Raw genomic sequence first — 22882 nt, 5'->3', positions numbered from 1 at the left:
AGATAGATAGATAGATAGATAGATAGATAGATAGATAGATAGATAGATAGATAGATAGATAGATAGATGGAGTATAAGGTCTATTTCATTACTAGTCTCGCCATTCGGGCTCCTCCACGTCCACTTTCGGCTATCCCGCTTGCGGAAGAAGGTATTCATTATCCGCATATTATTCTGTTCTACAAACTCTGCTAATAACTCTCCCCTTCTATTCCTAGAGCCTATGTCATATTCCCCCATTGACCTGTCTCCAGCCTGCTTCCTGCTTACCCTGGCATTGAAGTCGCCCATCAGTATAGTTTGTTTCGTTTTGACTTTACCCATCGCCGATTCCACGTCTTTATAGAAGCTATCGACTGCCTGGTCATCATGACTGGATGTAGGGGCTTAGACCTGTAAGATCTTCAATTTGTACCTCTTATTAAGTTTCACAACAAGACCTGCCACCCTCTCGTTAATGCTATAGAATTCCTGCATGTTACCAGCTATATCCTTATTAATCAGGAATCCAACTCCTAGTTCTCGTCTATCCGCTAAGCCCCGGTAGCACAGGACGTGCCCGCTTGTCAGCGCTGTATATGCTTCTTTCGTCCTCCTAACTTCACTGAGCCCTATTATATCCCATTTACTGCCTTCTAATTCCGCCAATAGCACTCTCCTCACTAGATAACATTCTAGCGTTAAACGTTGCTAGGTTCAGGTTCCAATGGCGGCTTGTCCGGAACCAGGGATTCTTAGCAACCTCTGCTGCGTCGCAGGTCTGACCGTCGCCGTGGTCAGTTGCTTCGCAGCTGCTGGGGACTGAGGGCCGGGGTTTGATTGTTGTATTCATATAGGAGGTTGTGGTTGACTGCACCTGGGTGGCCAATCCTGCTCTGGTGAAGGAGTGCGTTACCATTTCTGGTCACCGGGATCAGGCCGGTCTCCAGGCCTGTTTATGCAATTTTCACAAAACGCGTTTTTTTAATCCGGTGGAAAATTGTGCGGCGCCGGGATTCGAACCACGGCCCTCTTGCACGCGAGGCGGATGTTCTACCTCTAGGCCACCGCTGCACTCCTAGATAGATAGATAGATAGATAGATAGATAGATAGATAGATAGATAGATAGATAGATAGATAGATAGATAGATAGATAGATAGATAGATAGATAGATAGATAGATAGATAGATAGATAGATAGATACATAGATAGATAGATAGATAGATAGATAGATAGATAGATAGATAGATAGATAGATAGATAGATAGATAGATAGATAGATAGATAGATAGATAGATAGATAGATAGATATGCAGGCAGGCTCAAAATGCCTGAGGTAGGCAAAGAATGCTAATTGCATTAAAATAATTACCCAACGCCGGACTGGCGCCGCATAGCTTTAGCTGCTCGGCGAGTAGTGAACTTTCAGCGGGGGTATAGAAGATATAAAAGCAGAAGACGAAGAGGAAGAGGAACAGCTGCCTTCCGTCATGGAATGCTGCACGGCGTCTACCAGGAACTCTGCTAGGAGAATGGGCGTCGCGTACGCGGTAAGAACCAGGGTGATTCATTAACGTGCTTTTACTGGGAAGTCGCGCATCCAGGCCATTCTTGAAAGAAACGAAGCCTCTGCAGGTGCTTGAACATCGCTCAACCCTTGACTGCATCTCATCGTGTCAGCGAAGCCCCTAGAGAAAAAAAAAGAAAAAGAGAAAGAAAAGCTGGGTGGGGGGGGGGCGATGTGTTGCCGAATAAATTTCCCACCGAAATTCCAGCAGAACCCGTCTTACGATCAGTGTCGAAGTTAGTACGATTAGCAATGAAGCAATATGGCGACATACTTGTGTTGCACTCCTATAAGTACGAGGTCGCGGGGTCAACTCCGGCCGCGGCGGACGCAGGCCGATGCGGGCGAAATGCAAAAATGCCCGCGTGCCGTGCATTGGTGGCACGTTAAAGCTCCCCCGGTCGTCAAAATCAATCCCAAGTCCCCCATTACACCATGTGTTATAATGAAATCGTTGTTTTTGGCGCATGGAACCCCAGAATTGAAATTACGACACTCCTTATTGCCAACGCCGAAGCGCGCTACGTGTGAGGTATGCACTGCAGTCGGGATGCAAGACCGTTTTCGCAGAGCGTTAACGCATACCGCCTCGCTATATGCGTGACGTAGCCTCCGTCTTGCATAAGTACTTGTTCAAAGAAGACTCTTGTCATTTGACCTAGTTGTTGGAGAGTGTCATGGGCTTCTGCGTAACTGCTGCTCGCTGTACAATTGAGTTAGGGCAATCAAATAGTCACTGGAGCCCGTCGTGATTTGTTCTTCGCTGGTACGACACGGGCGCATGTCGTGGCAGATCATGCAGCATCTCCTTCGGCTTTGCAGGTGATGATGCTCGTGGTCCTGGCTGTGCAGATGGGGTTCATGTGCAGCGCGGCAATGGAGTGCGAGGCGAATAGTAAGCACACAGCCGCCGCCGCTATTCTGTTACTGCTACTGCTGCGGCTGCTCCTCCTCTTCCTTACGCTAGTACTACTACTACTAATGCTTCTTCTACTACTACTACTACTACTACTACTACTACTACTACTACTACTACTACTACTACTACTACTACTACTACTATTGCTACTACTACTACTATTGCTACTGACTACTACTACTACTACTACTACTACTACTACTACTACTACTACTACTACTACTACTACTACTACTACTACTACTACTGCTACTACTACTACTGTTGCTTACTGCTGCTGCTTACTGCTGCAGCCCTGCTGCTGCTGTGGCTCTCCTTCATACTCCTATGCTACTACCATTGCTACTACTACTACTACTACTACTACTACTACTACTACTACTACTACTACTACTACTACTACTACTACTACTACTAGTACTACTACTACTACTACTACTGCTGCTGCTGCTGCTGCTGCTGCTATTGCTCGTCTTCCTCTTTCAACTACTGTTGTTAGATCGCACGTGAGGCAGCTCGCGTCAACAACCCACGGTACGCGCAGGACGCCAGTACGTTTGGATCTCCTGGGGCTTCAGCTGTTTCCTGAGCGCGGCACACGTAGGGTTCATCGCTACCTGGATCGTCGCTGCCGGAACGGTGCGTATACCGGGATAGAGAAGCATGAATCACGATGCATTAGAGCAACAAAAGCCTTACACGTGATGTACTGATGTGAAGAAATTCTACTTGTATGCTTCGTGCTGCCTGTGACCCCTTCCCCTTTCTGCTCAGCTATTTTGGCAGTGAGGGGACTAAGTAAATAAATACGAACTCAGTGGCGATTTAGCGGTAAATGCGAGCATCTAATGCGTGAGCCTAGCGTCGCACCTCTTTGATGTCCCAGAGCCATGATTTAAACCGCGTTCACCAAATTGCAAAGTGTTGCTCAGGACCGCACTCAATACCGGACCCTACCCATTGGGGAGCCAAATGCAACTACGGTGGTCCAGAACGGACCACCGTCACATTCAAAACTTGCACTCACGCACGCACAGACACAGCGATAGTGCGTTTCCTAACCATTTGTTGCCTTTCTGATCATGACCGTTCACTGTTCATCTGTCTGAGTTTGCGCAGGTTCTACATGTTTTATTTATATGTGACACGTTCGACCAATATATATATATAACAAAAGTGATGTTTCCCGTCGCTTCGCCATACGCAAAAAATTTTTCTTCATTCCGCCTAATTAGGCATTTAGTGTCGAATTATATTTAGATTGAAGGTGTCAATGACAAAATTGTAGAGCGACATGAAAACACTCCCGATACAGCTTTCTGTTGTTCAATAGGTGCTATAGGAAAGTGTTTTTCGGAGTGTGAAAGAATCCCGGGAACACACGCAAAGTACCCCGAGCGGCCAGTCGCGCAGCAGTTTCGCGTGCATTCGCAGGTTTTTTTCCCACTCGGAAAAACGCTTTTATGTTGCACGTATTGAGGAACAGAAAGCTGTATCGGGAGTTTTTTCATGTTGCTCTACAATTTTCTCATTGACGCTCTTCATCCAATTATAATTTTGGTGAGTTGATAGATCAATTAAGACTTATCCTCTAGTTAGGCTGAATGAAAAAAAAATAATTTGAGTACCTCTAAGCGACGGTAAACAATATAACCTTGGTTCTGTCCAGCTACGTGGCATTCGCATATATTTAAACTCTGTCCCACCCTGTGTATGTACCTGTACCACGTGACTAGATTCCCACACTACAGATAGACATTTTTCTCCCTTGACACTCCTAATGCTTATTCTATAATAACTTTCCTCATAAAACACAGTGGAGCGTATTATCGGAGAATGCCCTCAAAGATACTAGGAGATGGCTCGCCCCCGTGATCGTTGAAACAACCTTGACAAACGCCCCCTCACAGGTAGCAAAGTGTCGTCATGCCCCGCCCGATACGCAGAGCCATATACATATACTCTCAACGCCCGCTGTTTTTTTTTTTTTGTGACGATGGACTGCCCATGAGTAAGAGTAGATGTCTTCCCTGCTGTTGCTTTCTCTTGACCACGTTGTCGTTTCTGCAGTCATGCTTATGAGCAAATACGAATGCTGCAAATATGTACACATGCGGAGGACTGCGTGCACTACGCCCCCTTCTAGTGCAATTAGTGACTGTCCCAATCACTGAATTTAATTACACTATTTGTGTATTAAAGAGGCAGCGTTTGGTCTCGGTGTTGCGTGCAGCGTGGCGTGCCATGTTTCACTTGTTACATAAGCACATGCGTTGGCCTGCCGACTTGCGTTCGTGTTTCTAGCGCGTGCTGTTCGTTTTTTTTTTCTAAAGAGGTGCATACTTGAAATTTTCGGACGGCTGGTCCTAAAGGAGCCTCTGGTCTCATTTTTCCCCATTTTAATATAAAGAAAGCAACGACGAAGCCGACAGAAATCAATAGGCGTTGCCTTACGGCAAGCTTCTTGTCAGAGGAGCATTTGTCGGCAAGCTGTCAGCAGGGACACGGTGTAACGCGAGCTCTGGTCACGTGTGCGCGCAGGACAACGTGCGGTTGATGACTATATGCGTCGTGGGCGTTGCGGTGCGTCTCGTGGGTGTCGTCGTCTACTTCACTATCAACGTCATCGTAGACGCCAATACGGTGAGACAACATCGTAGGCCTCCTCACGTCGTCGCTTTACGCATTGCCTAGCTGTTATGTCGTTTTCAAAAGATGAAGCGCCAACACAGGCAGGGCTCTAAGAAACAAGAATGACAGGACAAGGCGCTTGTCCTGTCATTGTTTTTTCTCAGTGTGCTTTCTCTGTTCGCGCTTGATCTTTTGAACGCTGTGAACCAACTAGCCCCAAAACGCGTCCAACTGTTCTGTTGACTAACTACCGAAAAAATGCCATTTCAGAAGCAGACCATTGGTGATATTTACGCCCTGTACTTGCTGCATAGTGAAGAGGTAAGAGCTCCAAGACCAGTTTAGCGATGACGCATGGTATTATGGGAATACGGCATGGTAGCACTATTTAGGACACGGAAAAGTTGGAAGAAAAATGAATAAAAGAGAGAAGCTGATCGATTCCCCCTAAGGGAACACGGTCGTTAAGCGCCGTACGTTAGAGTTGCGCTGAAGTCATCGAGCATAATAGGGCGGGCTAAGGTTGCACAACCTGATTTGTACAATGTGTGGAGCTTACATGTGTCTACATTCTCTTCCCCGATTTTGACATCGGACTTTTTGTCATCGGACATTTTGAATTTCTTTGCTCGTTCGTAGTTTCCCTTGTGATTTTAGCAAATACAATACTTCCTAATCCAAACTAAACCTCGGAAGCCGAAACCTCCAGTTCGAATATAGAAATGCGCCTCGAAGAGACTGTCGGCCATTTCTACAGCGGCTGCCATCTGCAGGCGCTGAATGACGTAGGTGGGATGCGGAATCGACGCATATATCGCTGCGGATATTAACATAGCCGTGCATGCGTTCATTTCGAAATGCACTTGAACTACTTTTGCGTTGCAAGGTTATCGTACACATATTCTTGCTTTGTGAACTACGATATCGTTTCATTGTTAGGAGTTTCTGTCGACAATAAGGTTGCTATACGGCCCCGTAAGAAGGAAAAATTACGCAGAAACCATCCAAGATGCATATCCAAATAAGTGAATAGTTGTTATTGCGCCAAATGACCCGCAGATCAGTGAAATATAAGGAATGTACAACAAAGACTACGATGATATTTTGCTTCAAGCTGTAATAATTTTTTTTGATAGATGCCTGAATTTGTTGTGTAATGTATCGGACAAGTAAAAACAAAGGGTTTTCACAGAGCAACCAATATCACGGAGAGCTCCACTGCAGCGGTTGTAGGTGTTGCCGAATTCTTAGGCGACACTTCTGCCGCCAGCAGACATAAAAAGGGCCGCTCCCCACATTATGACTGAAGCTGCAGCAAGGGCAGGTGACGAAGATTGTGTTAACAGGCCATCGGTAGCATTGTCGGATAGGCATTGCTGTTTGAGAGCGCAGCTCATAGTCGCCCGTTCCTGCGTTAAGCGCCGGCGTCCCTCGCCGCATGTATGTTGATTTCGTGTTTGTTTCATGTTTACAGCACATTTCGGCTTCTCACCAACTACCGATATATGCATTAATAGTTCTAATGGCACTAGAGGTGAGCCTTCCGTTCGAACTCTTCTTCTTCTGTTAAGTTTACGCGCCGAAAATCGCGCGCATTGAACCGCACTTATTGGTTTGATTCTGGAAGCTGAGTGCAGAGACTGTCGTTTAATTGCCCAATAATATCGTGGGAAAATGTGATTTCGCATTTGCCGTTGCTCTGTTCTTACTGAAATTTCGCAGAAACGTCCCGTTCAATGGTCAGGATACTCCAATGGTGCGCATGGCACTGTTACCTGGTTTGTACGTCCGATAAGCGAATTTGCCTTTTTCTGTCAGGAAGTAAGCACATGCGAAAGTGGCGCTGGCATAAACTTGTGTCGCCGCCTGTCCGTAGCTGGGAAAAGCAGCCCTTGGGGCAGGGTTTCCGCTGGTTGCAGAGGGCCGGCCACAAAACTTAAGAACTGTGCCGCCGTAAGTGCAAAATGAATTTCTCCTTCTTTTTACGGTTTTCAGCAAGAAACGAACGTCCCTTCAACCTATACAAATAAACGGGCAGCATTTTCCTCCACTTTCGTGGAGGGGCGTTTGTTGGGAACAAAGCTTGCACCACTCACAGACGGGCGAGTGCAGTGTCACGTTAGTTTTGTAAGAACAACAATTCTTCTTCTGCAAACGAAATCCATGTCGTTTTCCAATTCCTAGCGCGCAGTGTGGGTGCAGTTGTCGTCTGCTCTTAGCTCACGACAGTTGATCGTGGTAATAATTAGTATCTTGCAAATATTGGATGAAATAGCAAGTATGTAATGCGCTAGCTTAATTATTTATCAACGCTGCCACGAATTCGAAAGGACACTTTCCTTTCTCGTTTAGCAGAGACGCCGCCAGAGTAACGCTCGCAGCGGCGAGGTTCGTTTGCTCAATGTGTTATTAAGTGTGTTCAAGTGGTTTTCGATGGAGGAATGTAGAGGCGCTAGATTCTGCAGCCTTGTTGGGATAATGGATCGGCACGTTCGGGAGGTGGGGACATGGTTCGAGAGAGAGAGAGAGTTGGAAGTTTGCAGCTGGTGGGGCGATGGCGAGGAAGAGAAAAGCAAGGCCACCACAAGTTGGTACAGTGGCTTGTGTGCGTGTATTTGAAGAGCTAGGTACATCCGAGGATGCCACTGAGGTTCACGGAGCAGTTATAAAAGCTGCTAGGTAGGATTTTGGAGTCAAGAAAACCCGAATATTCGGTGTAGGACTAGCAGGAGTCGCCTGGGGAACGTCTGACTTTGGTTACTCACGCCCGATATACATAGAGCGCTTCTGGAACGACCGGTTGCCAAGGACGCCCTAATGTTGTTTTTTTGTTTTCTTCTTACCCAGTGTTGGTTCCTAAGTGAAATGAACAAATACGTGGATATCTGTACGACGGTGGTTTCCGCCAGTGAGAAGGCGGCTGGAGACGAGTGAAAGAACCTATCTCACTCAGCCGCCGCTGTGACTGCCGCCAAGACCAGCAGGAGCAAGCCCGACAACTGAGCGCCCTGACACGTCAGGGCCGGTGCAGGGCTTCGATCCTTACTATATGTAGTTCTGCTGGCATGAAAACGGTTACAGCGCATAGCCGAATGGCGATAAAATAAAGCTCGAATCTTTGAAACTTGAAAACGACGGCTGAAAATGAGCAGGTACGCAGTCGCCGACGCGCGCGCGCGCGCACGCACACACACACACACACACACACACACACACACACACACACACACACACACACACACACACACACACACACACACACACACACACACACACACACACACGCACACACGCACACACGCACACACACACACACACACACGCGCGCACACACACACACACGCGCACACACACACATACACATACACACACACACGCACGCACACACACACACGCACACACACACGCGCACACACACACACGCACACGCGCACACACACACACACACACACACACAGATGCATGCATGCACAAAGACAGTCATTTTAAGATCGTCATTATTAAAATCGTTGTCGTCATCGTCAACGGTCACAACAGGTGTCCTTACTCAAAATTTTGAAGTCGAGACGACATGGGAGATTGATTTTTGTCACCACAGCATACAATATCTACGAAATATCAATACCTTAGTTTGCCTAAAATGAATCTAAATAATTAAATTTTGTTGAACGTGTGAGCAGTCCACCGCAATATGCCGCAACTCACGGCATCTGCATCAACATCTTGTAAACATTTGATGCACAAAAAAAAAACGCCTCCGTTCCGCCCGGTGTCAATGGATGTACAACTAAGCTTGTGCGGAGGTTAGACAAGCAACGGTGTGGAAGTGCAGTATGCATCCTCAGTCTTGCAGTACGTTTGCCAAAGGCATGTGACTTGTTAAACTAATGTTTAAAAGTAAATTGCCTCAGAAAATGCGTAAAGTATAACTTACGCACAAGCCGCCTGCATTAAAGCTTTATATTGTAATACGAATATACGAGAAAACAATCGTTTCGCGGAAACTGATAGACAAAGCCATTTTCCAGTTTCCGTACGCTGGAGTTCCGTTCTCAATCTTGTAGGCTGTCCGTCCAGCACAAGTATGTTTTTGAACTAATTGAATTTCTCAACATGAACGGTGTCACGAAATTCGTAAGGTACGACTTGCACGCAACCTACAGTCCTGATAGTCCAACACCCGCACGAGATTGAGCCGTCGTTCGTCGCTTCACGCTCGCACGCTTCCACTCACACATACAGCGTACGGTGCGCCGCGACGATGTTATCTCCCTTGTATTTTATATGGAACATCACGGCGACGGCGACGGCAGAAATGCGCCTGGAGTGTCCATTCTTACGATCGGCTAACCGGGGAAAGCGACCTTCCAGCGTCTCCTGCCCCACTGCGGCGAATCGCTTCGTGAAGCCCACAATACGTCGCTTCGGGTAGACTAACGGCGACACCGAGGCCAGATAGGTTTGACGTGTTTTTTTGGACGGCACTTGGTCTCCGGCAACGATGCTGAGACCCTGGAACTCCTGGGAAAGTATACGATCTACGCCGTTTCGTTGCCGCCGCTGCTAGCCGACCGAAAGACAATCAGCTAATTGCTGAGCCAGGAGTCGACACGCGCAAGTGTTGTTTTTGTTGTTGTTGTTGTAGCCTGTGGCACGTGTGGCTCCTACCACGATGGGGGATTGGCCAAGAAATGGGTGGATTATTTCAAAATAATATAGAGCATAATTTTCCTAATATCTATGGGAATACCATTGAATAGGGTTGAATTACCGGCTAAAATTAAATCAGGAAGGTGCTGTTGAATGAGTAATAATTAATTTAAAAGTAATAAAAAAATAGAATTTAGCAAGTGGATTAAAGCGTGACACCCCTGTCTAAGAGCATCGCCTTCTTTTTCTCGGACAGTGAGCTGTGTGCGCCCGGGTTTATTTATCGGATTGCGTTTCGTGAACAAAAGTGACAGAGTGATTGTGTGCGTGTTACCGCATATCTCCCTGGCGCAGGAATCTAGGGAGAACAGAGGGGTTAAAAGCGGACGCCTTTGATGTAGAGAGTGCGCTGGTGTGCTTTGGTGTGCTGGAGTGTGCTAGCGTGCTTGTGTGCTCGCCGGAAATATGTAGTCTGCTCAGACCTGTAGATCATGTTACGAGAACGATGTACTGCGCTTCCTGCTCCAGCCAGTACGAGTACCGCTTGTTCTATGTAAATAGGCATGACTTTCCCGTGTAAATAAGTCCCCGATTGCGCTCCTCATCCTCTCGACCTCGTACCTCGTACTCATGTCTAAAGAAACAATCCTTGTCAAATAAACCCGAATGACGGCGTGGGCCCGCTTAGCCTCGTGTGACTAACGTAGGCCAGCTACCCGTTACGAGACGCTCCGGCGACGTAGCAGGCATGTATTCAGGGGGGGGGGGGGGCGGAGGAGCCCGGGCCACCCCCCAAAATTAGGGCGCATACCCCCCTTACCTCGCCGCCCACGCCACCACTTCCGACACACATTCCTAAAGCGCCACCAAATCAACGTTGAAACTTGACAGCTATTCGGTGGTCAACATTTTGCTGCCTCTTTCACTTGTTTTGGAAGGCAGTAGTTATCGGCATTTTCTGGGGTGTGGAGGCCAGTTTCCTCATCGATTCGGTGTCCACTCGATTAACTCTATGTGCATTCACTTGTCACCGTCTTTCCGACCCTCACGCGCATCGCTGCTGCTTCGTTAGTTCAACCTTCTTTGTTTATAGACTGATCCAGGGACCAGAAAGGGGGTTCGCTTCGTGGTCAGCTGGTCTGTATGCTCGCGGCCAGAGTTGCGGCCAGAGAAAACGCCAATTGCGTTTAACTTTTCCTTGTGCTTCATTATTTTCTCGAGTAACGGCTCGCCGCGACGCTGACAGATTCTCGGAACCACATACCCGTGATATGCGTTAGATGAGGTGGAAAATAAGATAATGCAAGACAGCCTCCATCGTCAACCCCGGCAATAACCCTTAAACTGACAGGCAATATGACTGTCACCTGATAATTCCTCTGGTTTTTCTCTAATTGTAGAGCTCTTTTCGTGCAAAATTGCCTACTGGAAATAAGAGTCGCAGGGAGTTGAGAAATAAAGCGATCTACTAAGGGAGAGAGCTAAGGCAACTGCCAAACAAGAGGGAAAAGTGACATTAACAAATTAACCCGTTGCCTATAAAAATATTTATGCATCAACATCTTTTTATTTAAAAATGAAGTGGAACAGAAAAAGGAAGTGAAGAACAGTTCCGTGTGTTCTGAATGACGCTTCTAGAGTTGTCATTCGAGCCTCTTAACGTAGCCTCCTAACCTAGGTTGTACGGTACTGAGGGCCACGCATCGTTTCGTAACTTGCCAAATAACAATACGGGTCGGTTTGGCATATACCTTGACAGAACAGTAAACGAGGGAACCAAAAGGACTGCGATTGTTCCGCAAATATATATTTCTCTATAGCTCTTCCAGAGCTAACTATAAGAATGCTACTATAGTCAGATACAAATTAGGTCTGCAGTGAAGCCCCGCCCACGGACTCATAACCACCAGCCACTGTTCCTCCGCGAGGCTGCAAATAATTCGCAGTTCAAACTTTTCCTGTTACCCAAATAAGGTGGTAACCACAAAAATAAAATTATTAGCGCGTAATTTTATACATTCTGCCTCGCCTATTATAGTGGAATGGCCAAAGCCTAACTCTTTATTAAAATGAAATAACATGCTTACTTTGCTGCAGCTATTCATTGTCAAGTTTGACTTCAGTTGGCAGTGAAGTTTCATGAGTAAAACGGGTTCAGCACTGAAATGAACGGCCCTGCAGAGTTTTCAATAGTGAAGTGCTCAGACTCCATATACTTTGTCCATGTCTGTTGCACTCCTCATTGCTTCCGCCGATCGAAAGACCCTTCAAGAACAGCACACGCGCCGGAGGTATCAAGTACGACGCCATTTTGAAAAGGCCGCATGACGACGATCTTGTTTGCTTCTGTGATTGGCTGGCGAAGTAACACAACTACGCGCGGTTTGTGTGCCTTGGCTGACAACTGCTGTTATTTTTCAGTTGTATTCTACTAAAGTAATCTTTATTTTACTCTTTCGCTTCTTTACTTCTTTTTGGCAGTATTCTTCCTGCGCAAGTCCATTTGACTTAGTTCCTTGTTTGCCAAGTAAAGGAGAGGTGTATCCCACAGGCGCATCTGTAAAATACACCTTAATTCATTTCTCTTTTTTGGGTTTACGCGTTTTCATGGCGAATGGTGGACGTTATTCACAATTTTACTAGTAAAGTACCCCTCTCATTTGCATATAAGTTACCTTGGGTTCCCCCCCCCCCCCCCGAACAAAAATCCTGGGCACGTGCCGGCGACGTAGGCTAGACAACGACCCTCTTTGCGACGCCAGACTCTGAGGCCACGAGCGCCGGCTCCTACACAATATAATTGCTATCGCAACGAACTGTAAAAGAACCCATCCTACGATGACTGTCCAAGGTAATGCGTCTAGCATTGGATGAATATAGCGACACAACGTATTGCTTCCGTCGAAACTAGTTATGTATGAGTCGTGTACGGCAGCGGGACTACTTTCTCGCGCTTCCATAAGAACGCTTGGCGCCACCTAGCGCCCCGCCGCGAAGCCTGCACGTGGTCTCCGAGATACGTGTCGCGCCGGTTATAGCGAACGCTGAGAAACGCGCCGTGCGGCTACCAGGCTGCTCTGTGGGGCTTCTTTTTGAAAACGCTGCGTCATCCAGAGGCAGTGCAGAGAAGTCAGCGCGCGTATCCCGAAACCAGTAGCGCACCGCGCATGTGTCTGCGAACGACGAGAATATTTCCCTCGCTTGCCGCACACACAGAGGTTCAATGACCCAAGTTGGCGAGAGGTTCATTGGACAGCGGAACATACTCAACGCATTTGTGGTGCAGCCTTTTAAAGCCTCTCGTTCCTGTCCTTAAGGTGCCCATTAGGCGTGGGTTCGATTCTGCTGAGCACGTGATAAATTTAAGGGGTGTTTTTTCGTCAATGTGGAGCGACAGGTTCCCAGTGGCAGATTGCAGAGTTACTCAAGTTGACGTCAAAGACGTTCATTCTTGAGTGGCACATATCGAACGGCACGTATCCACTGTTCTAACTCGGCGTCAAGGAGTTTCATTGAACCATTTCATCTAATAATTCATCTACCGAGCCACGCGCTTACAGGGACCCTTGTCGACGTGAAAGAGATAAGTTTCACGGCGGCAGACATGCACGCACTGCCACATATCCGTTGACCCTAGTTGGCACGATGGTTGGCTTCGAGTGCTGTTCCCTCAGCGCAGCAGCCTGATGGACGACCCATTCGACCAGGGATTACCAGTGTTCCAAGTATGTGCGAAAACAGATAGATAGATAGATAGATAGATAGATAGATAGATAGATAGATAGATAGATAGATAGATAGATAGATAGATAGATAGATAGATAGATAGATAGATAGATAGATAGATAGATAGATAGATAAGCAGGCAGGCTCAATATGCCTGAAATGGGCAAAGAATGCTAATCACATTAAAATAATTGCCCAGCGCCGGACTGGCGCCCCATAGCTTTGTCTGCTCCGCGAGTAGTGGATTTCGAGCGGGGGTATAGAAGATATAAAAGCAGAAGACGAAGAGGAAGAGGAACAGCTGCCTTCCGTCATGGGATGCTGCACGGCGTCTACCCGGAACTCTGCTAGGAGAATTGGCGTCGCCTACGCGGTAAGAACCTGGGTGACTCATTAACGTGCTTTTACTGATAAGTCGCGCGTCCAGGCGATTGTTGAAAAAAACGAAGCCACCGCAGATGCACGAACGTCGCTCAACCCTTGGCTGCATCTCATCGCCTCAGCGGAGCCCTTAGGGAGAAAAAGAAAGAAGAAAATTGCGTGGGGGGCGAGGTGTTGCCGATAAAATTTTCCACCAAAATTCCAGCCGAACCCGTCTCACGATCAGTGTCGACGTTAATACGATTAGCATTGAAGCAATATGACGACACACTTGTGTTCTGCTCCTAGAACCAGGAGGTCGCGGGATGAAATCCCGGCCGCGGCGGCCGCATCTCGATGTGGGCGAAATGCAAGAAACGCCCGTGTGCCGTGCATTGGAGGCACGTTAAAGATCTCCCGGTCATTAAAATCTATCCGTAGTCCCCATTACACCATCGTTGTTTTTGGCGCGTGGAACCCCAGAATTGAAATTACGACACTCCGTGCTGCCAACGCCGAAGCGCGTCACCTCTGAGGCGTGCGCTGCAGTCGGTATACGGGACAGTTTTAGCAGAGCGTTAACGCATACCGCCTCGCTAATATTCGTGACGTAGCCTCCGTCTTACATAAGTACATGTTGCAAGACGACGCTCGTCATTCGACCTATTGGTTGGAGAGCGCCACAGGCGTCTGCATAACTGCTGCTCCCCGTATAATTGAGTTAAGGCAATCGAATAGTCACTGGAGCCCGTCGTTTGCTCTGTGTTTCGCTGGTACGACACGGGCGCATGTCGTGGCAGATCATGCAGCATCTCCTTCGGCTTCGCAGGTGGTCATGCTCGTGGTCCTGGCTGTGCAGGCGTGGTTCATGTGCAATGCGGCGATGGAGTGCGAGGCGAAGAGTAAGCGCACAGCCGCCGCCGCCGCCGCTATACTGTTACTGCTATTGCTGCGGCTGCTCGTCCTCTTCCTCACACTAGTACTAATATTACTAATGCTACTACTATTACTAGTACCATTGGTACTACTACTACTACTACTACTACTACTACTACTACTACTACTACTACTACTACTACTACTACTACTAATACTGCTGCTGCTTCTACTAATACAGCTGCTGCTTACTGCTGCAGCCCTGCTGCTGCTCTCCTTCATACTCCTATTACTACTACCATTGCTGCTGCTGCTACTACTACTACTACTACTACTACTACTACTACTACTACTACTACTACTACTACTACTACTACTACTACTACTACTACTACTACCACTACTACTACTACTACTACCAGCACTACTACTACTACTACTACTACTACGACTACTACTACTACTACTACTACTACTACTACTACTACTACTTCTACTACTACTACTACTACTACTACTACTACTGCTGCTGCTGCTGCTGCTATTGGTTCTCTTCCTCTTCAAACTAGTGTTGTTGTTGTTGTTAGATCGTGCATGAGGCAGCTCGCGTCAACAACCCACGGTACGCGCAGGACGCCAGTACGTTTGGATCTCCTGGGGCTTCAGCTGTTTCCTGAGCGCGGCACACGTAGGGTTCATCGTCACCTGGATCGTCGCTGCCGGCACGGTGCGTATACCGGGATAGAGAGGCATGAATCACGATGCATTAGAGCAACAAAAGCCTTACACGTGATGTATTGATGTGAAGAAATTCTACATGCATTCTTCGTGCTGCCTGTGACCCCTCCCGCTTTCTGCTCTGCCATTTTGGCAGTGAAGGGCTAAATAAATAATTACGATCTGAGTGGCGATTTAGCGGTAAATGCGAGCATCTAATGCGTGAGCATTACGTCGCACCTCTTTGAGGTCTCAGATCCATGATTTAAACCTTGGAGCCCGGGAACACACGCAAAGTGCCTCGAGCGGCGAGTCGCGCAGCAATGTCGCGCGCATTTGCGGGTTTCTTTCACGCTTTGAGAAACGCTTTTATGTAGCACGTATGGAGCAACAAGAAGCTGTATGGAGAGATTTTCATGTCGCTCTACAATTTTCTCATTGGCACTTTTCATGTAACTATATCTTTTATGAGTTGAGTAATTAAGACAAGTGATGTAATTAGGTTGAATGACAAAAATGTTTGAGTATCTCCAAGTGACGGTAAACAATATTACCTTGGTTCTGTCCAGCTACGTGGCATTCGCACATTTTCAAACTCTGTCCCACCCTGTATATGCACCTCTGCCACGTGACTAGATTGCCAAAATACACATAGACTTCTTTCTCCTTTGACACTCCTGATGCTGATTCTATAATAAGCGTTCTCAAAGAACACAGTGGAGCGTGTTATCGTGGAATGGCGTCAATGTGACCAGCAGACGGTTCGCCCCCGTGATTGTTTAAACAACCTTGACAAACGTCCCCTCACCCTTAATAAAGTGTCATCAAGCCCCGATAAGCAGAGTCAGATATACTCTCAGCGCCCATTCTTTTTCTTTTTGGTCATGATGGACTGCCCATGAGTAAGAGTATATGTCTGCCCTGCTGTTGCTTTCTCTTGACCGCGTCGTCGTTTCTGCAGTCATGCTTATGAGCAAATACTGCTGCCGCAAATATGTACACATGTGGAAGACTTGCGTGCACTACGCCCCCTTCTAGTGCGATTAGTGACTGTCCCAATTATTGAATTTAATTACACTATTTGTGCATTAAAGAGGCAGCGTTAGATCTCGGTGTTGCGTGCAGCGTGCCGTGTTTCACTTGTTACGTAAGCACATGCGTTGGCGTGCTGACTTACCTTTGTGCTTCTAGCGCGTGCTGTGTTGTTTTTTTTTTCTCAGAAGTGTATGATTGAAATTTTCGGACAGCTGGTTCTAAAGGAGCTTCTCTTCCCATTTTTCCTCCTTTTAAAATAATAAAGAAAGTAACAACACAGCTGACAGAAATTTATAGGCGTTGCCTTGCGGCAAGCTTCTTGCCAGAGGGGCATTTGTCGGCAAGCTGTCAACAGGGACACGGTGTAACGCGATCCATGGTCACGTGTGCATGCAGGACAACGTGCGGTTGATGACTATATGCGTCAGGGGCGTTGCGGTGCGTCTCGTGGGTGTCGTCGTCTACTTCACGCTTAAGGTCATCGTAGTCGCCAATACGGTGAGACAACATCGTAGGCCTCCTCACGTCGTCGCTTTACGCATTGCCGACGTGTTGTGTTGTTTTCAAGAGATGTAGCGCCAACACAGGCAGCGCTCTAAGAAACAAGAATGACAGGACAAGGCGCTTGTCCTGCCATTGTTTTTTCTCAGTGTGCTGTCTCTGTTCGCGCTTCATCTTTTGAAAGCTGTGAACCAACTAGCCCGACAACGTGTTCTACTGTTCTACTGTCTAACTACCCAAAAATATGCCATTTCAGAAGCTGACCATTGGCGATATTTACGCCCTGTACTCGCTGCATAGTGAAGAGGTAAGAGCTCCAAGACCCGTCTCGCGATGACGCATAGTATTATGGGAATACGGCACGGTAGCACTGTTTAGGACACGCAAAAGTTGGATCAGAAATGAATAAAAGAGCGAAGCTGATCGATTCCCACTAAGGGAACACGGTCGTGTATTAGAAACACCGTACGTTAGACTCGCGCTGAAGACTTCGAGCGTAATAGGGCGGGCTAACGTTGAACAACTTGATTTGTACAATGTATTGAGCTTACACGTGTCTACCTTCTCTTCTCGAATGGTACCAGGGCAGAGAGCGACAAACGTCTGTTTACACGAGTCGCGAAACAGGTGGATCTAGGGAGAGAAAACCGGCCCAAAACGAAATTGCCAGCAGCATCAACGAGTGAGGTTATGGAACTTGCGATTGAAGAAAAAAAAACGGAAGGAGGGGGGCTACCTTTGTGTACAGGGTGTCTGTTTTAGCGTAACGGGTAACGTAATCGGGTAGTTGCGACGATCCATGCATTCTGGGATTTTGACATGGGGAAGTCCGCCTTGATCCGTTGAAACGGATATCAAGGTGAATTGATTAGCTGTAGCAATTCCGCAGCCTACTCGGTGCTGTCCCACGCCGCTTACAGCCTCGGCATGTCTTGACGTAATGGACGACATTGTCGCTGAGGCGCGGCCAGTCATGCTTCTCGTGAATCCTCGCAAGAGTACGGGAGAATTCGGCGTACCCTTCCGTTACATGATCATGAAGGCCGCGCAGATACCCCCGGCCGTAGTGCACAAGGCACAACGATAAGGTAGTTTTCGCGGACTGGTGAGAAGTCCTCCTTTACGAAGATGTCATTCAGAAACGAAAACGAAGACAATTTATTTTTGAATGTGAGAAAGTTGGTCTTGATATCGAACTACTTAACAATGATTCATAGGTCTGTGTCTCCTCGTTGCTATTCGGCGAAGTCGTACGCGCTTATTGTCGCCAGGAAGGTGTCGTCATCCTGTTCGTCTAGCGGCAGAGGCCCAAGAGGGGCGCGACGCAGGCAGCAGGCATCGGAGGGTTCCGTACGATCTTGTACATAACGGTTACGTTGAATTTCTGGAGTTTCCGACTCCACCATGTGAGACACCGACTTACATTTCACCGTAGCCGGAATGCATGCAAGACACTCAGTTTCCGTCGTGGAGTAATTGACTTACGCTTTCGACAACGACAGGCCAGGGTAAGCCATAACCTTCTCAAGGCAGTCTTCTCTTTGTACACGTACCGCGCCGAGGCCTACATGGCATACTCAAGTCGGTGTTGATTTCGATTTGGGCTGCAAGCACCTTCACCAGATGCCAGGTTGCATAGTGACGGTGACGAACCAGACAGTGGCAAAACCGAGTCACAAATTTAACCCTTTATTGGGTGGACTAGTGCCCCGGAATTCAAGCGACACTCCAAGCACAATGGTGACGGTGAGCCCTTTCGTCGTTCGTCGGAATCTCAAGCACAGGTCGAATGCGTCGGCTGTTTATGCATGACTCATCGTGTACATTCTCGTGTAATCGCTGGTCTGGCACACGTTTCAGAATTTGCAAAAGAATTGGCGTCGCGTATGCCATCAGGGTCGTCTAACACGTAAACATGTTCCAATCTATTTCTATTCTGTTTACGACATAAGCGCTCCACGTTTGATCGAAATTATTCGGGCCACACCCACTACGCCTGTGTCACACTACGTCATGAAAACCCGGAAGCCTCGGCACACTCGGCACTTTAATGTGACGTTTTCGCATTACAAAATGCCTTATTACACCGAACAAAACTGATTTTCAAAGAAGTTAGCAGCCTTCGATGTTCTCGTTCATAATGGAATAGGAAATGACTCCCCTCTGATCACTCTGGCGCTGGTTTCTGGGAGCCACCGGCAAAAAGGTCATAAAAAGGAACTCCAATGCGGAATAACCAGCTGCAATTACAGTGCATTCTTAGTGAAACAGCGTGCACTTATTTAGTATATGTCCAAGCACAATGAATTCACGTAAAACGATGTTTTCTCACTTCTTGCTTGCACTTTTGCGGTTTACCTAGTGATGTCAGCAAATACAATATTTCTCAATTGAAACAATACCTCGCAAGCCAAAACCTCCAGTTCGAATACGGAAATGCGCCTCGAAGAGACGGTCAGCCGTTTCCACAGCGGCTGCCATCTGCAGGCGCTGAATGACGTAGGTGGGATGCTGAATCGACGCATATATCGCTGCGGATATTAATATAGCCGTGCTTGCGTTCATTTCGAAATGTACTTGAACCACTTTTGCGTTGAAAGATTATAGTACACATATTCTTGCTTTGAGAACTACGAAATTGTTTAATTGTTTAGGCGTTTCTGTCGACAATAAGGTTGCTATACGGCCCCATAAGAAGCAAAAATTACGCAGAAACCATCCAAGATGCATATCCGAATAAGTGAATAGTTGTTATTGCGCCAAATGAACCGCAGATCAGTGAAATATAAGGAATGTACTACAAAGAGTGCGAAGATATCTTGCTTAAAGCTGTAATAATATTTTTATACATGCGTGAATTGGTTGTGTAATGTATCGGACAAGTAAAAACAAAGGGCTTTCACGGAGGAACCAATATCACGGAGAGCTCCACTGCCGCGATTGTAGGTGTTGCCGAATTCTTAAGCGACACTTCTGCCGCCAGCAGACATAAAAAGGGCCGCTCCCCACATTATCACTGAAGCTGCAGCAAGGGCACGTTACGAAGATTGTGTTAACAGGCCATCGGTAGCATTGTCGGATAGGCATTGCTGTTTGAGAGCGGAGCTCCTAGTAACCCGTTCTTGCGTTGAGCGCCGGCGTCCCTCGCCGCAAGTATGTTGATTTCGTGTTTGTTTCATGTTTACAGCACATTTCGGCTTCTCACCAACTACCGATATATCCATTTGTAGTTCTAATGGCACTAGAGGTGAGCCTTCCGTTCGAACTCTTTTTCTTCTGTTAAGTTTACGCGCCGAAAATCGCGCGCATTCAATCGCACTTATTGGTTTGATTCTGGAAGCTGAGTACAGAGACTGTCGTTTAATTGCCCAATAAAATCGTGGGAAAATGCGATTTCGCGTTTGCCGTTGCTCTGTTCTAACTGAAATCTTGCAGAAACGTCCCGTTCAATGGTCAGGATACTCCAATGCTGCGCATGGCACTGTTACTTACCTGGTTTTTACGTCGGATAAGCGAACTTGCCTTTTTCTGTCAGGAAGTAAGCACATGCGAAAGTGGCGCTGGCATAAACTTGTGTCGCCGCCTGTCCGTAGCTGGGAAAAGCAGCCCTTGGGGCAGGGTTTCCGCTGGTTGCAGAGGGCCGGCCACAAAACTTAAGAACTGTGCAGCCGTAAGCGCAAAATGACTTTCTGTTTTTTTTTTTCGGTTTTCAGCAAGAAACGAACGTCCCTTCACTCTACAGTAAAACGGGCAGCATTTTCACCCGCTTTCGTGGAGGGGCGTTTGTTGGGAACAAAGGTTGCACCACTCACAGACGGGCGAGTGCAGTATCACGTTGGTTTTGTGAGGACAGCAATTTTTCTTCTGCAAACGAAATCTGTGTTGTTTTAAAAACGCCGACGCTTCGCCACTTCTTATCGCACAGTGTGGGTGCAGTAGTCGTCTGCTCTTAGCTCACGACAATTGATCGTGGTAATACTTAGTATCTTGCAAATATTGGATGAAATAGCAAGTATGTAATGCGCTAGCTTAATTATCGATCAACGCTGCCACCGATTCGAAAGGAGACTTTCCTTTCTCGTTTAACAGAGACGCCGCCAGTGTAACACTCGTAGCGGCGAGGTGCATTTGCTCAACGTGTTGCTGAGTGTGTTCAAGTGGTTTTCGATGGAGGAAAGGAGAGGTGCTAGATGCTGCAGCCTTATTGGGATAATAGCTCGGCACCTTCGGGACTTGGGGTTGGTTCGAGAGAGAGCGTTGGAAGGTGGCAGCTGGAAGAGCGAGGAAGAGCAAAGCAAGCCCATCGCAAGGTGGTATAGTGGCTTGTGTGCGTCTATTTGAAGAGCTAGGTACATCCGAGGATGCCGCTGTCTAAAAGCGGCTAAGCAGGTTTGTGGAGTCGGGGAACCGGACTTGTCTGTGTAGGGCTAGCAGGTGTCGCCTGGGTAACGTCTGACTTCGCTTACTCACGCCCGATATACATAGAGCGCTTCTGGAACGACCGGTTGCCAAGGATGCCTTAATGTTTTTTTTTTGTTTTCTTCTTACCCAGTGTTGGTTCCTAAGTGAAATGAACAAATACGTGGATATCTGTACGACGGCGGTTGCCACCAGGGAGAAGGAGGCTGAAGCCGAGAGCAAGAGCCTCTCTGACTCATCCGCCTCTGTGACTGCCACCAAGACCAGCAGGAGCAAGCCCAACTGAGCGCCCTGACACGTCAGGGCTGGTGCAGTTGTCACTGCTCTTTCCGAAGGCTTCGATCCTTACTATATGTAGTTTTGCTGACATGAAAGCGGTTACAGCGCATAGCCGAATGGCGATAAAATAAAGCTCGAATCTTTCAAACTTGAAAACGACGGCTGAAAATGAGCAGGTACGCGGTCGGCACCGCGCACTGGAACACACACCATGCACGCACGCACACATTTACACGCATGCGCGCACAAAGACAAAGAATGTCGCCTGATCGTCATTATTAAAATCGTTGTCGTCGTCATCATCGGTCATAGCAGCTGTACTTACGCAAAATTTTGAAGTCGAATCAACATGGGAGGTCGATTTCTGTCACCGCAGCATACAATATTTACGAAAGATCAATACCGAAGGTTGCTTAAAATAGATTTAGATCATTAAGTTTTGTTGGACGTGCGAGCGGTCTACCGCAATATGCGGCGATTCACGAGATGGCCATCAACATGAGGCGTCTTGTAAAAGTTTGAAGCATAAAAAAAACGCCTTCGTTCTGCCCCGTGAATATGGATGTACAGCAAAGGTGGTGCGTACGTTAGACAAGCAACGGTGTGGAAGTGCAGCATACATCCTCATTCTTCTAGGCCATCCGCCATGAGCAAGTGACTTGTTGAACAATATAATGTTTAAAAGTAAATTGCGTCACAAAATGCGTTATCAGAAAATGTTTTTTTCCCTCTCACAAAGCTTTTGCCTTCTAAGCTCCAACGGTCAAATATTAATTCCTTTGTTTTTGTGCACCTAATTAACCATGCGATTCATGGCGAATCCCCCACTGTGGGCATGAGCCAGAGCCACTCAGGACAACGACGACAACTAACGATGATGGGTACAATTATGTTTTCTTTCTCTTTCTTTTTTTGTAAAATTTGTACCGGAGAATTTACGATGTAAGCGCATAGCTGCGAGTTCGTTTTCCCGCCATGGTGGCCACAATTCTGCGAGGGCGAAATGCAAAAAAATAATAATAAGAAAATGTTCCTGTATTTAAATTTAGGCGTACTAAGGGCATATTGTTGCAGGGAGAAAGCAGGTCCTCGAGTGCAATATAATGTATATTTAGAAGTAGTGTATATGCGTTCAGGCAACTGCCAGACTTCGTCGTCCTCTAGTTCATGACAACTTCTTTCCCTTCACCGTAATATAACCCTCCCGGCGGGGTTAGCTCC

General features: G+C 47.2%; 1 protein-coding gene across 6 annotated transcripts; it reads left to right on the top strand.

Moving 5' to 3' along the window:
* Positions 1-1446: 1446 nt before the first annotated feature.
* On the top strand, positions 1447-21804 carry LOC135910666 (uncharacterized). Of its 6 annotated transcripts, none has more exons than XM_070533128.1 (8): positions 1447-1531; positions 2371-2443; positions 3012-3106; positions 5009-5110; positions 5369-5419; positions 6573-6632; positions 6821-6876; positions 7946-8205. In XM_070533128.1, exons 1-8 carry the CDS (start codon positions 1472-1474, stop codon positions 7956-7958), a joined length of 510 nt encoding a protein of 169 aa, XP_070389229.1. In that variant the 5' UTR covers positions 1447-1471; the 3' UTR covers positions 7959-8205. The 6 variants fall into 6 exon arrangements, with proteins under 6 accessions (XP_070389229.1, XP_070389227.1, XP_070389226.1 ...); XM_070533126.1 differs by having other exon boundaries at positions 6821-6880; XM_070533125.1 differs by having other exon boundaries at positions 6821-7051.
* Positions 21805-22882: the final 1078 nt, after the last annotated feature.

The sequence above is a fragment of the Dermacentor albipictus genome, chromosome 2 (assembly GCF_038994185.2).
Source record: "Dermacentor albipictus isolate Rhodes 1998 colony chromosome 2, USDA_Dalb.pri_finalv2, whole genome shotgun sequence".
NCBI classification, from domain to species: Eukaryota; Metazoa; Arthropoda; class Arachnida; order Ixodida; family Ixodidae; genus Dermacentor; species Dermacentor albipictus.
Note: the sequence above shows the minus strand (reverse complement) of the source record. Positions and strands in the feature narration are given on the sequence as shown.